General features: G+C 48.4%; 2 protein-coding genes across 3 annotated transcripts in view; one reads left to right on the top strand and one right to left on the bottom strand.

The window, feature by feature from the left end:
• Positions 1 to 8,486, bottom strand: part of Sla (Src like adaptor) — a 50,527-nt gene extending 42,041 nt beyond the window's left edge. The window contains exon 1 of the mRNA XM_051159579.1: positions 8,222 to 8,486. The gene's annotated coding sequence lies outside the window, so the exon portion shown is untranslated. The remainder of the gene's footprint in view (positions 1 to 8,221) is intronic.
• Positions 1 to 16,301, top strand: part of Tg (thyroglobulin) — a 175,191-nt gene that overhangs the window by 146,063 nt on the left and 12,827 nt on the right. For both annotated transcript variants that reach the window (XM_051159577.1, XM_051159576.1), the window contains exons 42-44: positions 4,126 to 4,290; positions 5,310 to 5,477; positions 14,725 to 14,906. In XM_051159577.1, coding sequence (XP_051015534.1) covers positions 4,126 to 4,290; positions 5,310 to 5,477; positions 14,725 to 14,906 — 515 coding nt within the window. The remainder of the gene's footprint in view (positions 1 to 4,125; positions 4,291 to 5,309; positions 5,478 to 14,724; positions 14,907 to 16,301) is intronic.

Here is a 16,301-nt window from a genome sequence, read left to right as displayed (position 1 = left end):
TTCAGTAAGACTCACGGTAACAGGGATGATGCAAGGATAGGACTCCAGGTTAAGGGTGTGCAAGAGAACATTAACCCAGACTTGGATGGAAGCCATGTTTACAGTCTCTTTGCTGAAGTTTCTAGATCTGTCTCCAGGTTCTCCTTGTCTCCCAGAAGCATGCTCCAATTCCAGTGTCCATGGAACTGGTGGCAAGCTCAGGCTTGGGTGTATTTCCAGGAAAGGAAGGGTATAGAGCAGTGGACAGGCACTCTAGCTCTGCTCTCCACCCAGAATCCCTGGACCACAGCCAGTCCTGGGCCCCTGCCTCAGATCCTTCTACCTCAGACGCTCCCTCTAGCTCCTCGAACACCAAGGGGGGTCAAGTGGCATCCTGCCCTTTGGCCCAGTCCACTCTTTGCCCTACATGTCTGTAGAAAATGGGTGCTATACATCTGGCTCTAGCCAGTGATGGAAAAAGTCACTTCACTACTCTGCCCTCGGTCGCCGACATTCCTGAGGCACTCATATCCAGTCATTGCTCAAGTGCCTGCTGTGTGCTCGAGCCACTTCAGCCTGACCTTGCACAGATATAGGCGGTAATATTTCTAGATACTTACAGTAGTCTGTCCAAAATCCCTAAGGACTTCCTGTAGCTATAGAAGCCTATCCTGCACCCTAGGGATTGTGTCCTCAGAGTGACACCTCTCACATGGCTGTCATTGACTTGTCTTCTGACCTTAATTCTCAGCACCCTTCTATGTAGAGTCCTCTCCTCATCCTAAAAAGCCACCTATATCCCCGTCCATCTGTGTGTTGGCTCCCTCCTTTAATACACAGATGGCTCTTTACAGGGATGCTAGGGTTTTTAGACTCCAGATTTTGTCTTCACCATTCCCAATTTACTTGCCATCCTTAAGCCTAACCCCAGGAATAGTTACTTGTCAGTGCACTCCTCTACTCAGTTTTTCCTGTCAGTGTCCTCTCGTGTTCTGCCTCTCTGCAGAGTTAGTTTTCCAAGCATACAGATGCCCATTCCCCCTCCTTGGAATTATCAATGCATAAGAATTCTAGCTTCTTTCCTGATCCTAATGGAAAAAGTCTTGTCTTGGGATCACCCGAACTTTGAAAAACCTTGCATGTGACCACAGCTTGGGGACTTGGGGCCTAACAGTCTTTGCATAAGGTAGAACAGAGTCAAAATACTCTCAGGTTGATCCCTCTTACATAGCAAATGGTGGTTGAATTCACCATAACCCAGTGGGAGATGGCAATGCTCCTCAAAAGTGTTGCAGTGCTGTGCTGTGGAGCCATATATCTGCTTCCTCTCAGCAGGAAGCTGGTTGACACATTGCATGGTGGGAAAGAAACAAATAGTTAATACCATTTCTGATGTTAATTAGCATTCACTTTCACTGAGTGCTGACTACCATGGGAGGTCTCCTGCATTGTTGTCTTGTATCTTCCTTGGAAGGGTTCATGACAGGGCCCTTGGGGAACTGAAAAAATAGCAGGCAGCCCTGAAACCATTGTCTGTTTCTAAAACAGGGCCTTTCTCCTGGGTGTTGGCCCCACCTTCTCACTGAGACAGGCAGGGACCAACAGCCACAGACAAGCCTGCTAGTGGGTAGTGTGGAGCTGAGGATAGCTGCCTGGGGTGCACCCCGTGTCTGTCCCTTCCCATCTGTGAGGCTTGAGCTGCACAGTTTCACTTCTGCCAGCTGCCCAGCACCTCTAGAGCTGGGATTCACGGGCTGCTCTGAGTATGGCGCACAGTAGTGCTACCTGACTCTCGTGCTTTTTGTTGAGCCCTGAGCTGAGACAAGCAAGCCTGCACGCCCGTCGATGAGGAGGTGGTTGTGGGTTTCCCACCTTCTCCTCCCCTGAGGAGTTCCTACCTCACAGTGAAGACCCAGTTAAAGGAGAGCTGAGGAGTATGGGGCCTCTAGAAAGGAGACAGAGAGAGATTCTCATGGAGTTTCTTCCTGTGTAAGAACATTAGTCCCAAGAGAGCGCCATTAGGGGAGCACCTGGGGCAGCAAGCTTGACACAAATACACACACACACACACACACACACACACACACAAGCACACACATACTCTGTGTCTCTGTTGCCTTGCCAGCTAATGACTTCTTCAAGGAAGCCCTAAGAGGGAGTCCTCTTGGGCACACTGAAGTCACAATTTCAGAATGACTCCATCAGAATGAAAGAGTTGGAGTTGCAGCCTGGTCCCTCCCCCTGTAAGCTCAGGCTTTTGCGCAGCCCCTGCTCATCAATGACTGCCACCTCTAAGCCCTAACAAATGCCCCCAAATGAGGGCAGTCTGTTTAACTGGTGAGTTTCCACAAAGAACAAGCTTTCCTTCAGAAAGATTGATCACAACAGAAAAGAGAGAGAGGAAAGTTCTCTAAGCCATCTCACGGGTGTCAGTGAAGCCCACGCCTTTACCCACTTCCTCCCCCTGTCGAGAACCCCTGCTATTTATAGCTAGCAAAAATATTGAAAACATCAGAGGCCCACCCTGAAATCATCGCATCTCAGGCATGCCCATAGGCAATTGGTTCTCAACCCGTGGCTTGTGACCCCTTTTAGATTCAAACAACCCTTTTACAGGGGTCCCCTAAGACCATGGGCATCTCAGACATTACATTATGATACATCGCAGTGCCACAATTGCAGTTATGCAGTAGCAAAAGAAAAAATTGTACGGTTAGGGGGTCGGTACAGCATGAGGAAATGTTTTAAGGGTCGCAGCATTAAGAAGGTTGAGAACCGCCACCATTGTAGGCAAAACTGGGTCCATCTGATACTCACTTTGTGACGCGGAATGTGGGGCTGCAGCATGAATGCCTTTAATGTGACTGCCATTCTGTTACAAGAACACATCGAGTGATTTTTCAAAAGAGTTGGCCACTTGGGGTTACAGAAACAAATGAAGGGTGTAAAACTTGCACTCAACAATTAGTCACCCACTGTGGTTCATTGCCAAGGTCACTGTACCCCAAGCCTGGCTGGCTGCAAATTTGGCCTGCACTGCTGTTGATTTTCATGAGGAGCCTGGTGGATTCCCTCTTGTTTGCAGATGCTAATGCCTAGAGGAGTCTGTTTTACACATCTTGCAGGAGGCACCAGCAGGCTGAGTTTAGTACATAAGACACAGGAAAAAGCAGAAGGCCCTTCTGCTGCCTTGCACTATCTCGTGTCTGCAGCCCAGAATCTCTGGACTTATCTGTACAGCTCAGATATGTTGCAAAGGGCTCTGGTCATCTGTCTATATATAGCTACTGGGTTTGCCGTCCTCCTTCTGCTCACCCTGTGCACTTGCCTGTCCTTCAGATGAGCTCCCGTTGTTGGCCTGGCCTCAGGCTCTGGTCGCATGTGCCTCCACAAACCTAAGAACTAGACATCGACATGGGACAGGTATAGCACTCCCCCATCAGGAGCCTCCCAGGTACATGTGAGAGGGTGCCTGACCATTGACCTTAGGTCTTTGGCTTGCCTTACTAACAATGGGCTTCACAGAGAAGCTGGCCACTAGTGTTAGAGAGAGAAGCTCAAAGGCACAGTACACATACTCATCCTACAAAACCTGTAGAGGTTCATTGGCAAGATCACTACACACTAGGCTCTCCCTGTCTGGTCACGTTTCTGGCCAGGCACCAACTTCTCTGTACCTTAGATACCTCTTCTGTAAGCTGGAATGATGGTATCTTCCAGAGGGGTCTCTGTTTTCATATTCAGCTACATCTTAAAGTCAGGGAACCTTGCTGCCTGAGGAGCTAGCTCCCTGGGGGTGGAGGTAGCTGCAGTTGTATCTTGCACAGTTCTTTTACCAGAAGCCATTCCAGTCCCTGTCCAGAACTATCAGCCTTTGCCTCCACATTATTTCTTTAGCTGCACAGTGTGACTGGAGAGGAACTCATCTGGCACTTTCACTTCACAGATAGGGAAATCAAGTTTGCCTTGGCCTGTTCAAGTTCACACAGCATGCCGCTTTGCGTTGGGTCAACGCTGACATCCATACACGTTGGATATCAAAGGATCCCGAGGGTTTGCATTTGAAAGAGGGTGCAGAACTCAGGGTCCTAAGCAGCACCCAAAACATACAGACTGTCAATCCAACCCCTGCTCTTTTTTTCCCAGGGAGGCTCCGCACTGTCCCCGTCTGCAGTCATCAGCCCAGATAGGGCTCAACAGCAAACTGTGGCCTTGGCAGAAGAGGTTGGATGCCCTACCTCATCCATCCAGGAAGTGGTCTCGTGCCTCCGCCAGAAACCTGCCAACATCCTCAATGATGCTCAGACCAAGGTTGGTGCTGGTGCACAGGTGGGGAGGGATAATCTCTGTCTTTAGAATGCAAAGCTGAGACCTAACAAGGAGAGGTGACAATCCTCTCCACCAAGCTACACATCCAGTGCATGACCTGATAAAGATAAATTAGTCTCCTGAGTCCCCACATCCTTGCAGGAGCCACAGACTGTTAAGGAGCATACAAGGCTCCTGAGGAGAAGCGGGTTCCCTTGTCATTTGGATGTCTTATGTACGAAGTGGAAACTATAATGGAGGCCTAGAATTTGAGATGAAATGAAATAGAACTTGAGAAGGGTCCAACCCCATGCTAGGACCATAGAAGTACAAGGTCAGGTCACAGTCCCTTAGACAGACAGCTGGGCGTTCCTTTATACCTGTAAAGACCTTGCTCTCAGCCTGAGCCTCTGGCTGCCCCTGACATTGGTAAAGGAGACATGAGCAGGCGTGATCCTCATAACCAGTCTGAATCCTGAGACCTGGATGAAGTCTCATTGTTCTCAGCCTCATCTATGTGGACTGTGCTGGTTAGTGTCATCTGTTAAAGCCACTGACTTTTAAGGCTTTCCCCTTCTTCCTGTTTCTCCGGGGAACCTCTTATTACCCATCAGAAGAGCTCTGGGAAGGTCTCCTGGGGCTAAGCAGTGCTGAAAGAGGATTAGCTGCCCAGCCACTGGCACTGGCACAGGGTAACCTGCTTGCCTAATGTTAGGACATTAGAGCCTAGTTGGATTTGGAGCATGAACAGTTATGCTTAAGGTCCTACTAAGCAAAGCAATGTAATAGTTATACAAAACATGGACACCATGGGACAGAATTATGGGGCTCTAGAGGTAAGAAGAACAGGATTCCATCTTGCAGAGTGCCCTTCACAACGGCCTTTCTAGTCTCTCTCTGTTCAGAACCATTAGCTCTTTGCTTCAGTCCTGAGCCTTGGCTGCACAGCCAATACTGTGATTGTACATTGTTTAAAGGGAAATAAAATGCATGCAAGCAATGGCCTTCTTCCTCACCTGCAGCTCCTGGCTGTGAGTGGCCCTTTCCACTACTGGGGCCCTGTAGTCGATGGCCAGTACCTCCGAGAAGTTCCAGCCAGAAGGTTGAAGAGGCCTCTGCCGGTGAAGGTGGATCTACTTATAGGAGGCTCTCAGGATGATGGCCTTATCAACAGGGCAAAGGCTGTGAAGGTAGGTGAAGGGAGGTGGGCAGGGCCTCTCCCGCCTCCTGCTGGCATACAGGTCAAGAACTACTGACTGGCTTACTCCTCTGGCAGACAGAGGCCTGTGTGCCCAGGCAACCAGAGCCTGGGGGTAGTCACGTTGGAAGCTGGGTTCCAAATGGAGGCATTTACAAGGGGTGACAAATAGTGATATGGCCACAAGTTACAGCTATGACTCGATCACCATGAAGAGCTCAGAGTAGAAGCCAAGCCAGCTTCAGGAACATCTCACCACAGCAAAAGCACAGCTCTTCCACAATGTGTGTACAAGGACATTCGTCACAGCGTTAATCATTGCAGCAGGAAATTGGGAAGAAATTCAGATGTCCCCTGACAGGGAAATGGTTGGCTAAATTAAGATACAATCTAAGTGCTAAATATTATGCAGCTGTTAAAAACATGAGCCTGATGTCTCTGCTGGCTCGAGGGATGCTTATGATGGGCTGCTAAGTAGAAAACAAAGATGTAGAGAAACATGGAGTTGAGTTTGCATTCATGTTTTTAAGAAGCAAGTATATGCATATACATATATGATACACCAAGCAGTTAACATTGACTGCCCCAGGAGCTGCAAAACAGAGTGGCTTAATCTCTGTTGCTGGACTCACCAGAAACATAATGAGTTACATGGAATATAACTTTTTCCTTGCAATATCACATATAATGCTTGCCTGTGAGGGATGACATGTGATCTTTGGGCAGGAGAACTTATCCTCAAAACGGTGGCTCTGAAAACATGTGCTGAACTGCTCAGTCACAAAAAAGAGAGAGAGAGAGCTGCCTTCAGGGTCTCAGCTTAAGGGTCATCTCAGATGGGGAGCATGAGGAGGTGAGGGCTACCCTGGCAGGCGCCACCCCCAGCAGTTGAAACTCACTCACTAGTGACAGAGTAGGCTCCTGCTGGTAGATTTGGGCTGAGGTGGGTCTGAGCACAAGCCAGGTCATAATCCTCGATTATACTAACCAGTCATAAGAAGGCTGCTTGGCTGTATGGCTTCCCCAGGGGCTCACTCTCCCTAGCACTGTCCCATGGTGTTTGGGTACTTTCTGTCATTGCTGACAGACTTGAGGTCCAAAAATCCTTGCTCCAAGCTGTATTTTAGTTCTCCTTGAGTTTCCCAAGGTGTTCAAGGTAAAGTTCCTTTGTTCACTCACGAAATAGCATAGTGGCATATGGTAGGAGGTGCACTGCTAAACCAACCCTGCTGGGAAGGCATGCCCTGGACGTAACCAGAGCAGGGAAGCCAGTGCCCATGGTCAGGCTTTTCCAGCCCCACCCCACTGCTCACTGTTCACCCATTTCTGTCTTATTGGCCACCCAGACTGACTCGGTGAGCTCTTGGGTGGTCTTGGGATCTTGTGTCTGCTGAGCACACCTGGGCACTCCCTGCCTAGAGGATGGGTATAGTAGAAACAGTGTTTGGTGGAGAGCCAGAGCCTAGCTCTCCCTGGTGAGAGGGAAGTGTACATCTCCAGCCTGGCTATCCACCCTCACCCCTTCCTGAGCCCAGATGGCTGTCATAGCTAAGAAACTGCTGAACAACTTCACATAGATGTCTATAGCTCCTTGTCCTTAGTTCACAGTGAATTTCTGGGGCCAGCTCTGTCCCCACTCAAACTCATATATCCACCACAATCCTCCCTATGCACCCCTATTCCCAGGCTTAGCAATGGTGGCATCAGGGGTGTCCTCACTTTCACTCAATCTACAAGCCTTCTATCAGCCAGTTCACTCAAAGCCAGCCAAGTCCCTCTCCAGCAATCAGACCTGTATCCTGACAGTTATTCTTATTTTTAGTCACTTCTAAGACCCTAAACCCAGGAATCCACCATGGCTAGCTGAGCTGGGCACACAGCCTGAGTATATAATACCAGCACTTACTTGCTGGTGAAAGTGGACCAGCCACTTATAGTGAACCAGGTATAGGGCTGGTTATGGTGGACATCAGTACCAATTGAATTCCTGTCCTCTCAGAGGTAATGGCCAGACCTAGGTAATCGACAAGGCAAACATTTGGGAATAGATATATGCGTGCTGTGTGGAGAGGTTGGCATCATGTCCCTGAAGACAAGAGGTAGGGCGGGGTTCATTGCCTATAGTGGCATTGCTAGCTTGATGAGAAATGAGCAAGGGCAGGGCAAGCTCCCTCAACAGGGGAAGGTCCTGGACATCTTCTAACTATAGCCAGGAGCACTTACATTGCCCAGACCCTGAGACTCAGCTTCCCTGTCTGTAAGTCGGGAAATTACTTAGAGATCCAAATAAATATGTCCAGAGGACTCACCCGTACTCCACTGTCAAGAAGATAGTTGGATCTCAGCAAATGATATTTTTATACTTAACTCATTAATAAAATAGTTAATGGCCCTGGTCCCAAGGAAAAATGCAGAGGATTTACAGCCAGTAAGTCATCTGACCTCGGGCCAGTTTTCCAAATCATAGCAAAAGTGTACATAATACTAAAACAGGCACAGTACATATATTTCCCCCTCATAGTAACTACAGAAATGGCAACTGGAGGCCAGCCCACAAACACACCCCTCATTCAGGCTTCAGGACCCACCACCCTTTCAGCACAGATCACCAAATACCCTCAGACCAAAAAGAGTGGGTGAGTGGGGCTTCATCAAATCCTAAAGACTCTCTCTCACCCCTGCCACCCAGGCCACCATGGTCCACCCAAAGAGTCCTCATGACACCCAGAGACATACCTGCAGAGCATGGGGGCTACATAGATGCCTGGGAAGGTGGAAAGCCTCCGCTTGCTCAGAGAGATCTTATTTCTGAAGTCGAAGCATTCTATTGAAATTTTTCACTGGTCTCTGAGATGGGGAATTATCCCCCTCCCTCCTTCTCCTCCTGACTGCTGAAGTTGACAGTCTGTCTGCATTAACCAAGTCTACATTTGCATTATCAAGAGCAGTTTTGTTCCAAGATTCATGGCTCTGCTTCCCCCTCCAAGCATCTCTGAAAAAGGAAAGAAAAACCTAAAGCTTAGTGTAGCCAACAACGTGCCCTAGGCTTGGCTGGGAGTTGGCCTCATTCAGGAGCAGGTGCAGCGTGGGCCTGTGGAGGGGGGGCGGTCTGTCTGAGAGTTGGAAAGCTGCACCTGGCAGCCAAGTTGCTGGCATGAGCCCCAGTGCAGCAGTATCAGATCTATAGTAAGAGGCGGATGCAGGAATCCTCAATGTGTGTGTGTGTGTGTGTGTGTGTGTGTGTGTGTGTGTGAGAGAGAGAGAGAGAGAGAGAGAGAGAGAGAGAGAGAGAGAGAGAGAGAGAGAGAGAGAGAGAGAGAAGAGGAGTCACTACCCCAAATCCTCATGCCAGGTCTTGACGTAGGCATGAATATGAATTGGAGCATGGATCGTGATCCCTGCTTTTGCCCATGTGGTTTAGACAAATTGCTTAGCCAGTCAGCGCTATGGGTATTGCAGCTTCCAAGTAGCACAGTGATCCCTGTCTGCCTTCTGCACGTCTAAGAATAGAGACAGCTCTCACCAGGCAGGGACTCTGTGGGACTCCAGCTCCAGAATGCCCTACCTCCCATCCCCACTAAGACTCAGACCCTCAGAGTCTGACACGCCATATCTCCTCATCTAATGCTTTGGAGGCTCTCCCTAGAGCCAAGACAGGTGGACTCACTATGACCCGAAGATTACAAAAATATTTTATAATTGTTGATATAAAGATTAGTGTCAATCAAGCTAGAATCACTATTATATTGTCATCACACCATCATCACGTTTTATCTTGTAGTCTTTAAAAGAAGAAAATAATAGAATATTTTGTGGGTCTCTAAACACATGGTAAGCACTTGACACTAATTCTGCCACATCTGATAGAAGGTTGGCCATTGTCTCTTAGCTCTGTAATAAGATAAGTAGTGAACAGTGGTTCATGTGTGATTTATGCAAGCACCCCCAAGGTTTTATTAACCACCCTATTACTGAGGTCTCCTAGGCTTTGGGAGAAAGTTTTGAGCACCCAGATAGAGCCCCTTACTTGCATGGCTCACAGAAATAAGAGACAGTGATGCATAAGGAAGTTCACTAAGGATTCCAGGTCCCGAGAGGAGCCCTGGGGAAAGGAGAGCCAGAGGGCTGCAGAGGAAGCAGTAGAAGGGGAGATACACACTATCAGTGGACACAGACAGCCTATCAAAGGGTCCTTTTGGGTTGAGACCTGCATGAGAGAGGGAGACAGCCACAGAACAGGAACATCTGAAAGGAGTGGGGCACATAGAAGCAGAGTGGTAGTGGCCTCTCTGCCAGACCCAGGAAGGTTATGTCCTGGGTAACTGGACAGTAGTAGAGGGAGCAGAGGAAGAAGTGATGGGGGGAAGAGGAAGCAGTGACATGAGACTCCAGTGTAGATTTAAGCAGTAAATGATTATTATTTATTTTACAAAATAAAAGCACAAGCATTCTAGTGGTTGGTCAAGACCTCAGTGAGGACTGGGTAATGAGGAACCTAGAGACCAGACTGTGGTGCTGTGGACATGCAAGAAGTTCCTTGTCCCTTTCCTTTCAAGAGGACCTTAAGAGATCATCTGATTTTGGTGCAGCTTGGTTGGCAGATAGGGCTGCGAGCTGTGAGTTCAGGAGCAAGCCAGAAGAAAACCAGGGAAGTTTCATATCACAAAAGCCCAGAGACTAACAGCTTCCCCAAAAGAAGTGGGGGGAAGGGGAGGAGCAAATGCTGCTGGAAGTGAAACTGCATTGGTTTAGTCACAAGGCCATACCCTGGGGCTCTGGATAAAGGGCAGGAAGGTTGAGCAGAGGACCAGCCTCTTTACTTCTTGAAGCCATCCCGTCCAGGACATTGGGTCCCCGCTAGAGCACTTTGCTCATTTGTGAATCTCTCCAACTCAAACCATACACTGTTTCAGGGCAACTCGTGTCAGGCTCATCCTGAATCTTCAGTCTCTGGGTAGCAGTAGGTCAGTCTTCAGTTTTTGTCTCCCCCTATGCCCAAGCTGAAAAAGGTCTTAAAAGCTCTAGAGCAGTGGTTCTCAACCTGTGGGTCACAACCGCCTTGGGGTGGTAGGTCAAATGAACTTTTCACAAGGTTCACTTAAGACCATTAGAAAACCAACATTTACATTAAGATTCATAACAGTAGCAAAATTATAGATATAAAGTAGCAACGAAAATAATTTTTATGATTGGAGGTGACCACAACATGAAGAACTGTAGTAAGGGGTCGCAGCATCAGGAAGGTTGAGAACCACTGCTCTAGACAGCTATGGGTACCTTAGCCCAGGCAAGCTCTGATGCCCTCTGGGCTCTCCTATAGGGCTTCTGCTGTGCTCTCTTACTCTTCAGACCTGCAGTGGCCTGAAAATCCTGCAGATTTTGTGAGGAACCAGTGTGCAAATGGATAGAGCTTAAGAGCCTTCTGAGTATAGAGGAGTCGAGTATAGAACAAAACAGTGTGGTATGCTGCATCTGCCTTGGTTTAGAGTAGGAGCTGAATGGGGGAGGGAGCAGGTGAGTCTCAGAAGAACTGGACTGTGGGGCACAATGTGCTATGAGAGGGTAGGAGACAGGAGGAGGCAGATGGAACCATCAAAGAATGGATTCTGCCTCACTAGAATGAAATCATGACAGGAAGATGGTCTCCTTCCACCCTCAACCCCCACCCAGGTAAGCAAGAATGTATGCAAAGAAATGAATGGGCCTTCCTTGGCTGCGCATAGCTGGCAGCTTCCAGAAAGTGGGAACATCTGGATAGAAGGCCTGGGGTTTGGGCAAGAAGTAGAGTTAGACCTTCCTAATTTGGCCTTGATCCTCTACAGCGCAGATAGGCAGGTAAACTGTGTCTCAGCAAGAGTCCACAGCATTTACAACAGCAAGAAAAGCCACTTCCTTCACTGTGCACAGTACCCTGGCGTGGCCAGTGGAACACAGGAGTCCTGGTATCTGGAACTCTCTGGGGCTCCCTCATGTTAGGAAGTGCCTCCCACCTCCCACTGTGGCTGCCCACCCCCCAGGATCTCAGAACAGAGTCCTGTCCTCAGCATCAGTACAGGAGCATTGCAAAACACACAGAGGCAGGAAACAGCCATGGGGGTTTCCCCGTCCTTGTTCCTCACGGTTTTTGCTGAGGGCTGGAAGCTGGGCCAACAGACCAGGGAATATGACATCTGCAACAGTTCAACCATCAACTTCCACAATCCTTCCAAGATTGGTAGTATCTACACAAAGAAGTGAAGATAGGAATAAAAGTAAGAGAGGAGCTTTGTTCCCATGAAGGGAAACACGAGTTTTTTTTTCTTTTGTTTTTTTTTTTTGTTGTTGTTGTTGTTGTTGTTTTGTCCTGTGGTGAAGTGGTTTAGGGCCTTTAGGCTTCCTTCTTTAGTTTTCTCATCAAAGCTAGTGGAACTGACACTTAATACAAGTTTGTCTCTTTTAAGTGTCCCCTGCTTGACCAGTTGTGCTTCAGACTGCCATTCTGAATTCTCAAGACAACGCTGTAGCCTAGACTCTAGTTAACTCACGTTTTCACAAGAAGAACCTGAGGATTGATGAGGTTACAGCACTGGGGGATGCGAAGGATTAGGAACCAAGTTTGGGCTGCTGGCTCCAGGCAGGTCCTCATGCTGGAGGCTCTTAGCTGCTGCTCTTAATGTATACCACACACAGACACGATTTGCCATGGGATACTGCAGATGACTGCCCAGGTGCCTTAATCCTTCCAGAAGCAGACAGAGATGGGACAGCACCATTTTCTACACTTCAGGTCTTGATGTAGATCTATTCATGGTGGGTTCACAGAAACTGAACCACCAACCAAAGAACATGCATGGGCTGGACCTAGACCCCCTACACATAGGTAGCAGATGGGTAGCATGCTCAACATGTGGGTCCCCTAACAATGGGAGTAGGGCCTGTCTCTGACTCTGTAGCCTGCCTTTGAATCCCTTTCCCCTAGCTGGGCTGCCTAGTCTGGCCTCAGTGGGAGAAGATGCACTTAGTCCAGCTATGACTTGAGATACCAAGATGGGTTGGTACCCCCATAGGGGCCTCCCCTTCTCTGAGAAAAAAGAGGAGGGAAATGGGGGAAGGAGTGTGAGGGTAGAACTGAGAGAAGGGAGGGGCTAGGATTGGGCTGTAAAGTAAGTAAATAAATACGATTAATTTTTAAAATATAAATTGAAGAAAAAAAAAAAAGATATCAAGTTCGGAAGAGGTGAAGTCGTTCTTCCAAGACCTCTCAAATGTGACAGTTGATACTTGAACCTTCATGTTGATTCCCAACTTGGTGTTCTTGTCACCACTCTGAGCCATGCACCAATGTGGTCATGTGTTTCCTATGTAACTCTGGGTCATGGCTAAGTTGGAGTTGGGGAAGGACTTACTGCCCCCACGCAGGAGAAGGCCTAGGCTAAATACCAGCCCATGCTGGCCCTGTATGATTGTCCTAAGGAGGCACAGACTTTCCGGGCCTGGAACTGGAACAGAAAGTGGGATGCTGCTACACCCTGTACCTGCGCTCCTGGAACACTTTGGTAAAGCACTTGGGAAACGCTTAAGCTGTAAGTGACAGGAGGTATGTGATAGCTTTAGTAGCCATTTTGTTATGAGCTATTCCAGGTGATCAGAACATAGGCGAATCATCCAATTAAGTTTCCCCCAGACCTTTGGAAATGTAGAAAATCAGCATGCTAGACAGCAGTGGGTAGGTGAGAGCCAATATTATTACCCTAGAATAAATGAATGGTAACCCCAAGATACCAATGGTAAAAAACAAAATGGGTGCATGCCCTTCGTGTGTTTTATTTGGGGGTCTGTGAGAGAATGTGGTTATGTGGATGAGGCTGGGGTGTGCTCCTGTGCTCATGAGCTCTTACACAGATCTCTTTTTTATTGTGAGATTGGCCTCTAGTCATGGCCAGTGATACTTGGAAGCTGTTTATGCCATTAATGCTCAATTCCCCACAAGCCATGCCTAGCAGATACTGGTGCATCTAAGATTTCTTTCTAAAATATATGTTAAGTTTAAAGAAACTTGGCTCTTTTGTGTGCCAGCCCCTCTGGCCCTCTTTACTGTCTCCTGAGGTTGGTTTTATGTGACTGGGACATGTCTTTGATGAGTCATCCCACAGATGAGTATGCCAGGCTCCCCTGTCAGTACGGCTGTCCTGCTGTCCCATAAGAGAAAAACGTGTATTAGCTCACCAATATATGGCTCCATGCCTTGATCCTAGATCCCTGTACTTAGAGGAGATTATAGGGCAGTGTAAACACAGCAGGGTCTGCCAACAAGGGGGGTCATGGTATACAGGAGCCCTGGAAACATATAAACATATGCATCCTGAGCCTGTCCAGGGGTCAGGCATCTTGGCCACACTCCCAGACATGCATCAAGAAAAGACCTGTAGCTTCTGCCCTTCATCTCCAGAAGAGAGGAAACAGGCCAGATGGTAGGAGCTGAGTTGCTCCCCTTTCCACAGTGTGGTCAGCTGCAAGGCAAGAGCAGGGCAGGGAGGCTGAGAAGGAGAAGCAGTGATTGTTGCTCCTGGGAAGATAGATAGGCAGCCCCTCAGCCTAGCAGTGCAGCTTCTCTGACTGTCCTCCCTAAAGCAGGCCTGGCCCCAGTCTTATCCTTGTACCCTTGTCCATTGTAAGCCTGCCTTGTGAGGCTCTGGATATCCACTTCATGTCCCTGTCTCCATGCATTGGAACACAGCCCAGGGAGTGTGTTCTAGCTCTGGTCCCAGCCACCCAGGCTAAGCAGAGGTGGCCCAGGGAAGAGTGTGTTCTTACAGCAACACTGTACTGCCTGTTCATATTTTGAATGACATGGGATGGAACGAAATGTCTCACACCAGACTACATGTAGGCACAAGCAAGCTAAGCCTAGCCAGAGAAAAGCAGAGAGAGATAGGTATGTGGCCACGTATCAGACAGTCATCCAGACTAAGATGGACCACACGTAGGTGGGATTTCCTTCATGTCCTTCTACTAGCCCTAATGGAAGAACTTCTGTTTTTGTATGGGTAAAGGGAAGGCACAGAGAGGTAGAGTCACTTGCTTAAGGTCACACTGTAAAAAGCAGGTGGGACTGGATCAAGTAAAAGTGCTTAATGCTGTGTTTTGCTGCTTCTCAGAGAAAAAATCCTAGAATGATTGAGGGGCACAATGTATACCTTTCAGGATATAATTGAGAAATGTCATGTCTTTTTTATTCCTTCCTCCTTTTTTTCTCAAAGCAATTTGAAGAGAGCCAAGGCCGAACAAACAGCAAGACAGCCTTTTACCAGGCACTGCAGAATTCACTAGGTGGCGAGGACTCAGATGCCCGCATCCTAGCTGCTGCAGTATGGTATTACTCCCTGGAGCACTCCACGGATGACTATGCCTCCTTCTCTCGGGCACTAGAGAATGCCACCCGGTAAGCCAGCCCCACCAAGCAAGTCAGGGCCACACAATAAGTCAGTTCATTCAGGATGCAACTCCTCGGCCTGCTGTGGATGAGAGCTCGGAGGCTGCTCAGATCCTCAGTACCTCTCTCTCAATCCACCATGCAGTATCTACCCCTGATGGAATGTCAGACCACACGGGAGGGTAACATGACATGTTGCAGAGGTGAAGGCATTTCTGTAGCTCTGCAGTCAATGCCACATATGATCAGAGACCACTTGGGATGTGGGAATAAAGACTTACTAGGAAGGTTTTGCCTTTTTTTCCCGAGCAGGATGAACCCATGGCTCCCAATACCCATGTGATCCCTTTCCTTGGGGTACTATTACCCACTGTTGGTACAGCCCCCCTCATCTCCACTCATCGTTCAGGCTTCTTTCTTAAGAAGCATTCCTTGTGCCCACCCCAAGAAAGTTAAAGATGCCCCCCCGACCTCCAGGTTCTGATGTCCCTAGCTTTTCTCTCTTACAGCACTATGAAAAAAAGAACTGCCTCACACTGCCCTATTTCCCTGTGTATCATTATTTCACTAAAGCCAAACACAACTTTCTTTTTAATGCAAGTTCATGTACGCATGCAAGTACATGTGTGAGTGTGTATATGCATATATGAACATGCATGTGGCCAGAGGACAGCCTTGGGTGTTATTTTAAGGAATGTCGTTTACCCCCTTTGAGACAGGGTCTATCATTGGTCTAGAACTCACCAGCTAGGCCACACAAGCTGGCCAATAAGCCTGGGGGACCCTGCTGTCTCTGTCTTTCCAGAGCTGGGATTACAGACCACCGTGCCCAGCATTTTCACACAGATCTGGGGACCAAACTCAAATACTCATGCCTGTGAAACAAGTATTGTAGTGACTGAGCCATCTCCACAGTCACCAAGTGTTGTTGTTGTTGTTGTTGTTGTTGTTGTTGTTATTATTATTATTATTATTATCACATAGGTGAAGGAAGAGTAAGAATCAAAGGACCAGAAAGCAGTAGCCCTCTTCCCTCAAAGGCCCTGGGCATTTGGCCTCCAGGAATTACCTTGGAACTTGCATGGCAGACATAGTGATCTCTGTTCTGATTTAGCTCATGGGGCTCCCTCCAGAGGAAAGCTGGGCCCAGTGGCATCAGGGCCCCATACCTGTTCCTTCCCCTCCAGGAAGTGCATGCTTGTCATTGCTCTATACTGTGAGGACAGGGACGGTGTCAAGGCTCCATCTCAGGTGCTCTCACTGCCCTTGGCTGTCCTGTATGGCCTGTCCACCTGGAAGGCTGTGGCTCTACTTGGACAGTCTGCAGCAATAGAACTTGGCACATTTGCTTGGACGCTGAAGCTTAGAAAGCCTTTAAATGGCTTTTGGTGGAGAGCTCTAGCT

This window comes from Acomys russatus, chromosome 17 (assembly GCF_903995435.1).
Source record: "Acomys russatus chromosome 17, mAcoRus1.1, whole genome shotgun sequence".
NCBI lineage: Eukaryota > Metazoa > Chordata > Mammalia > Rodentia > Muridae > Acomys > Acomys russatus.
Note: the sequence above shows the minus strand (reverse complement) of the source record. Positions and strands in the feature narration are given on the sequence as shown.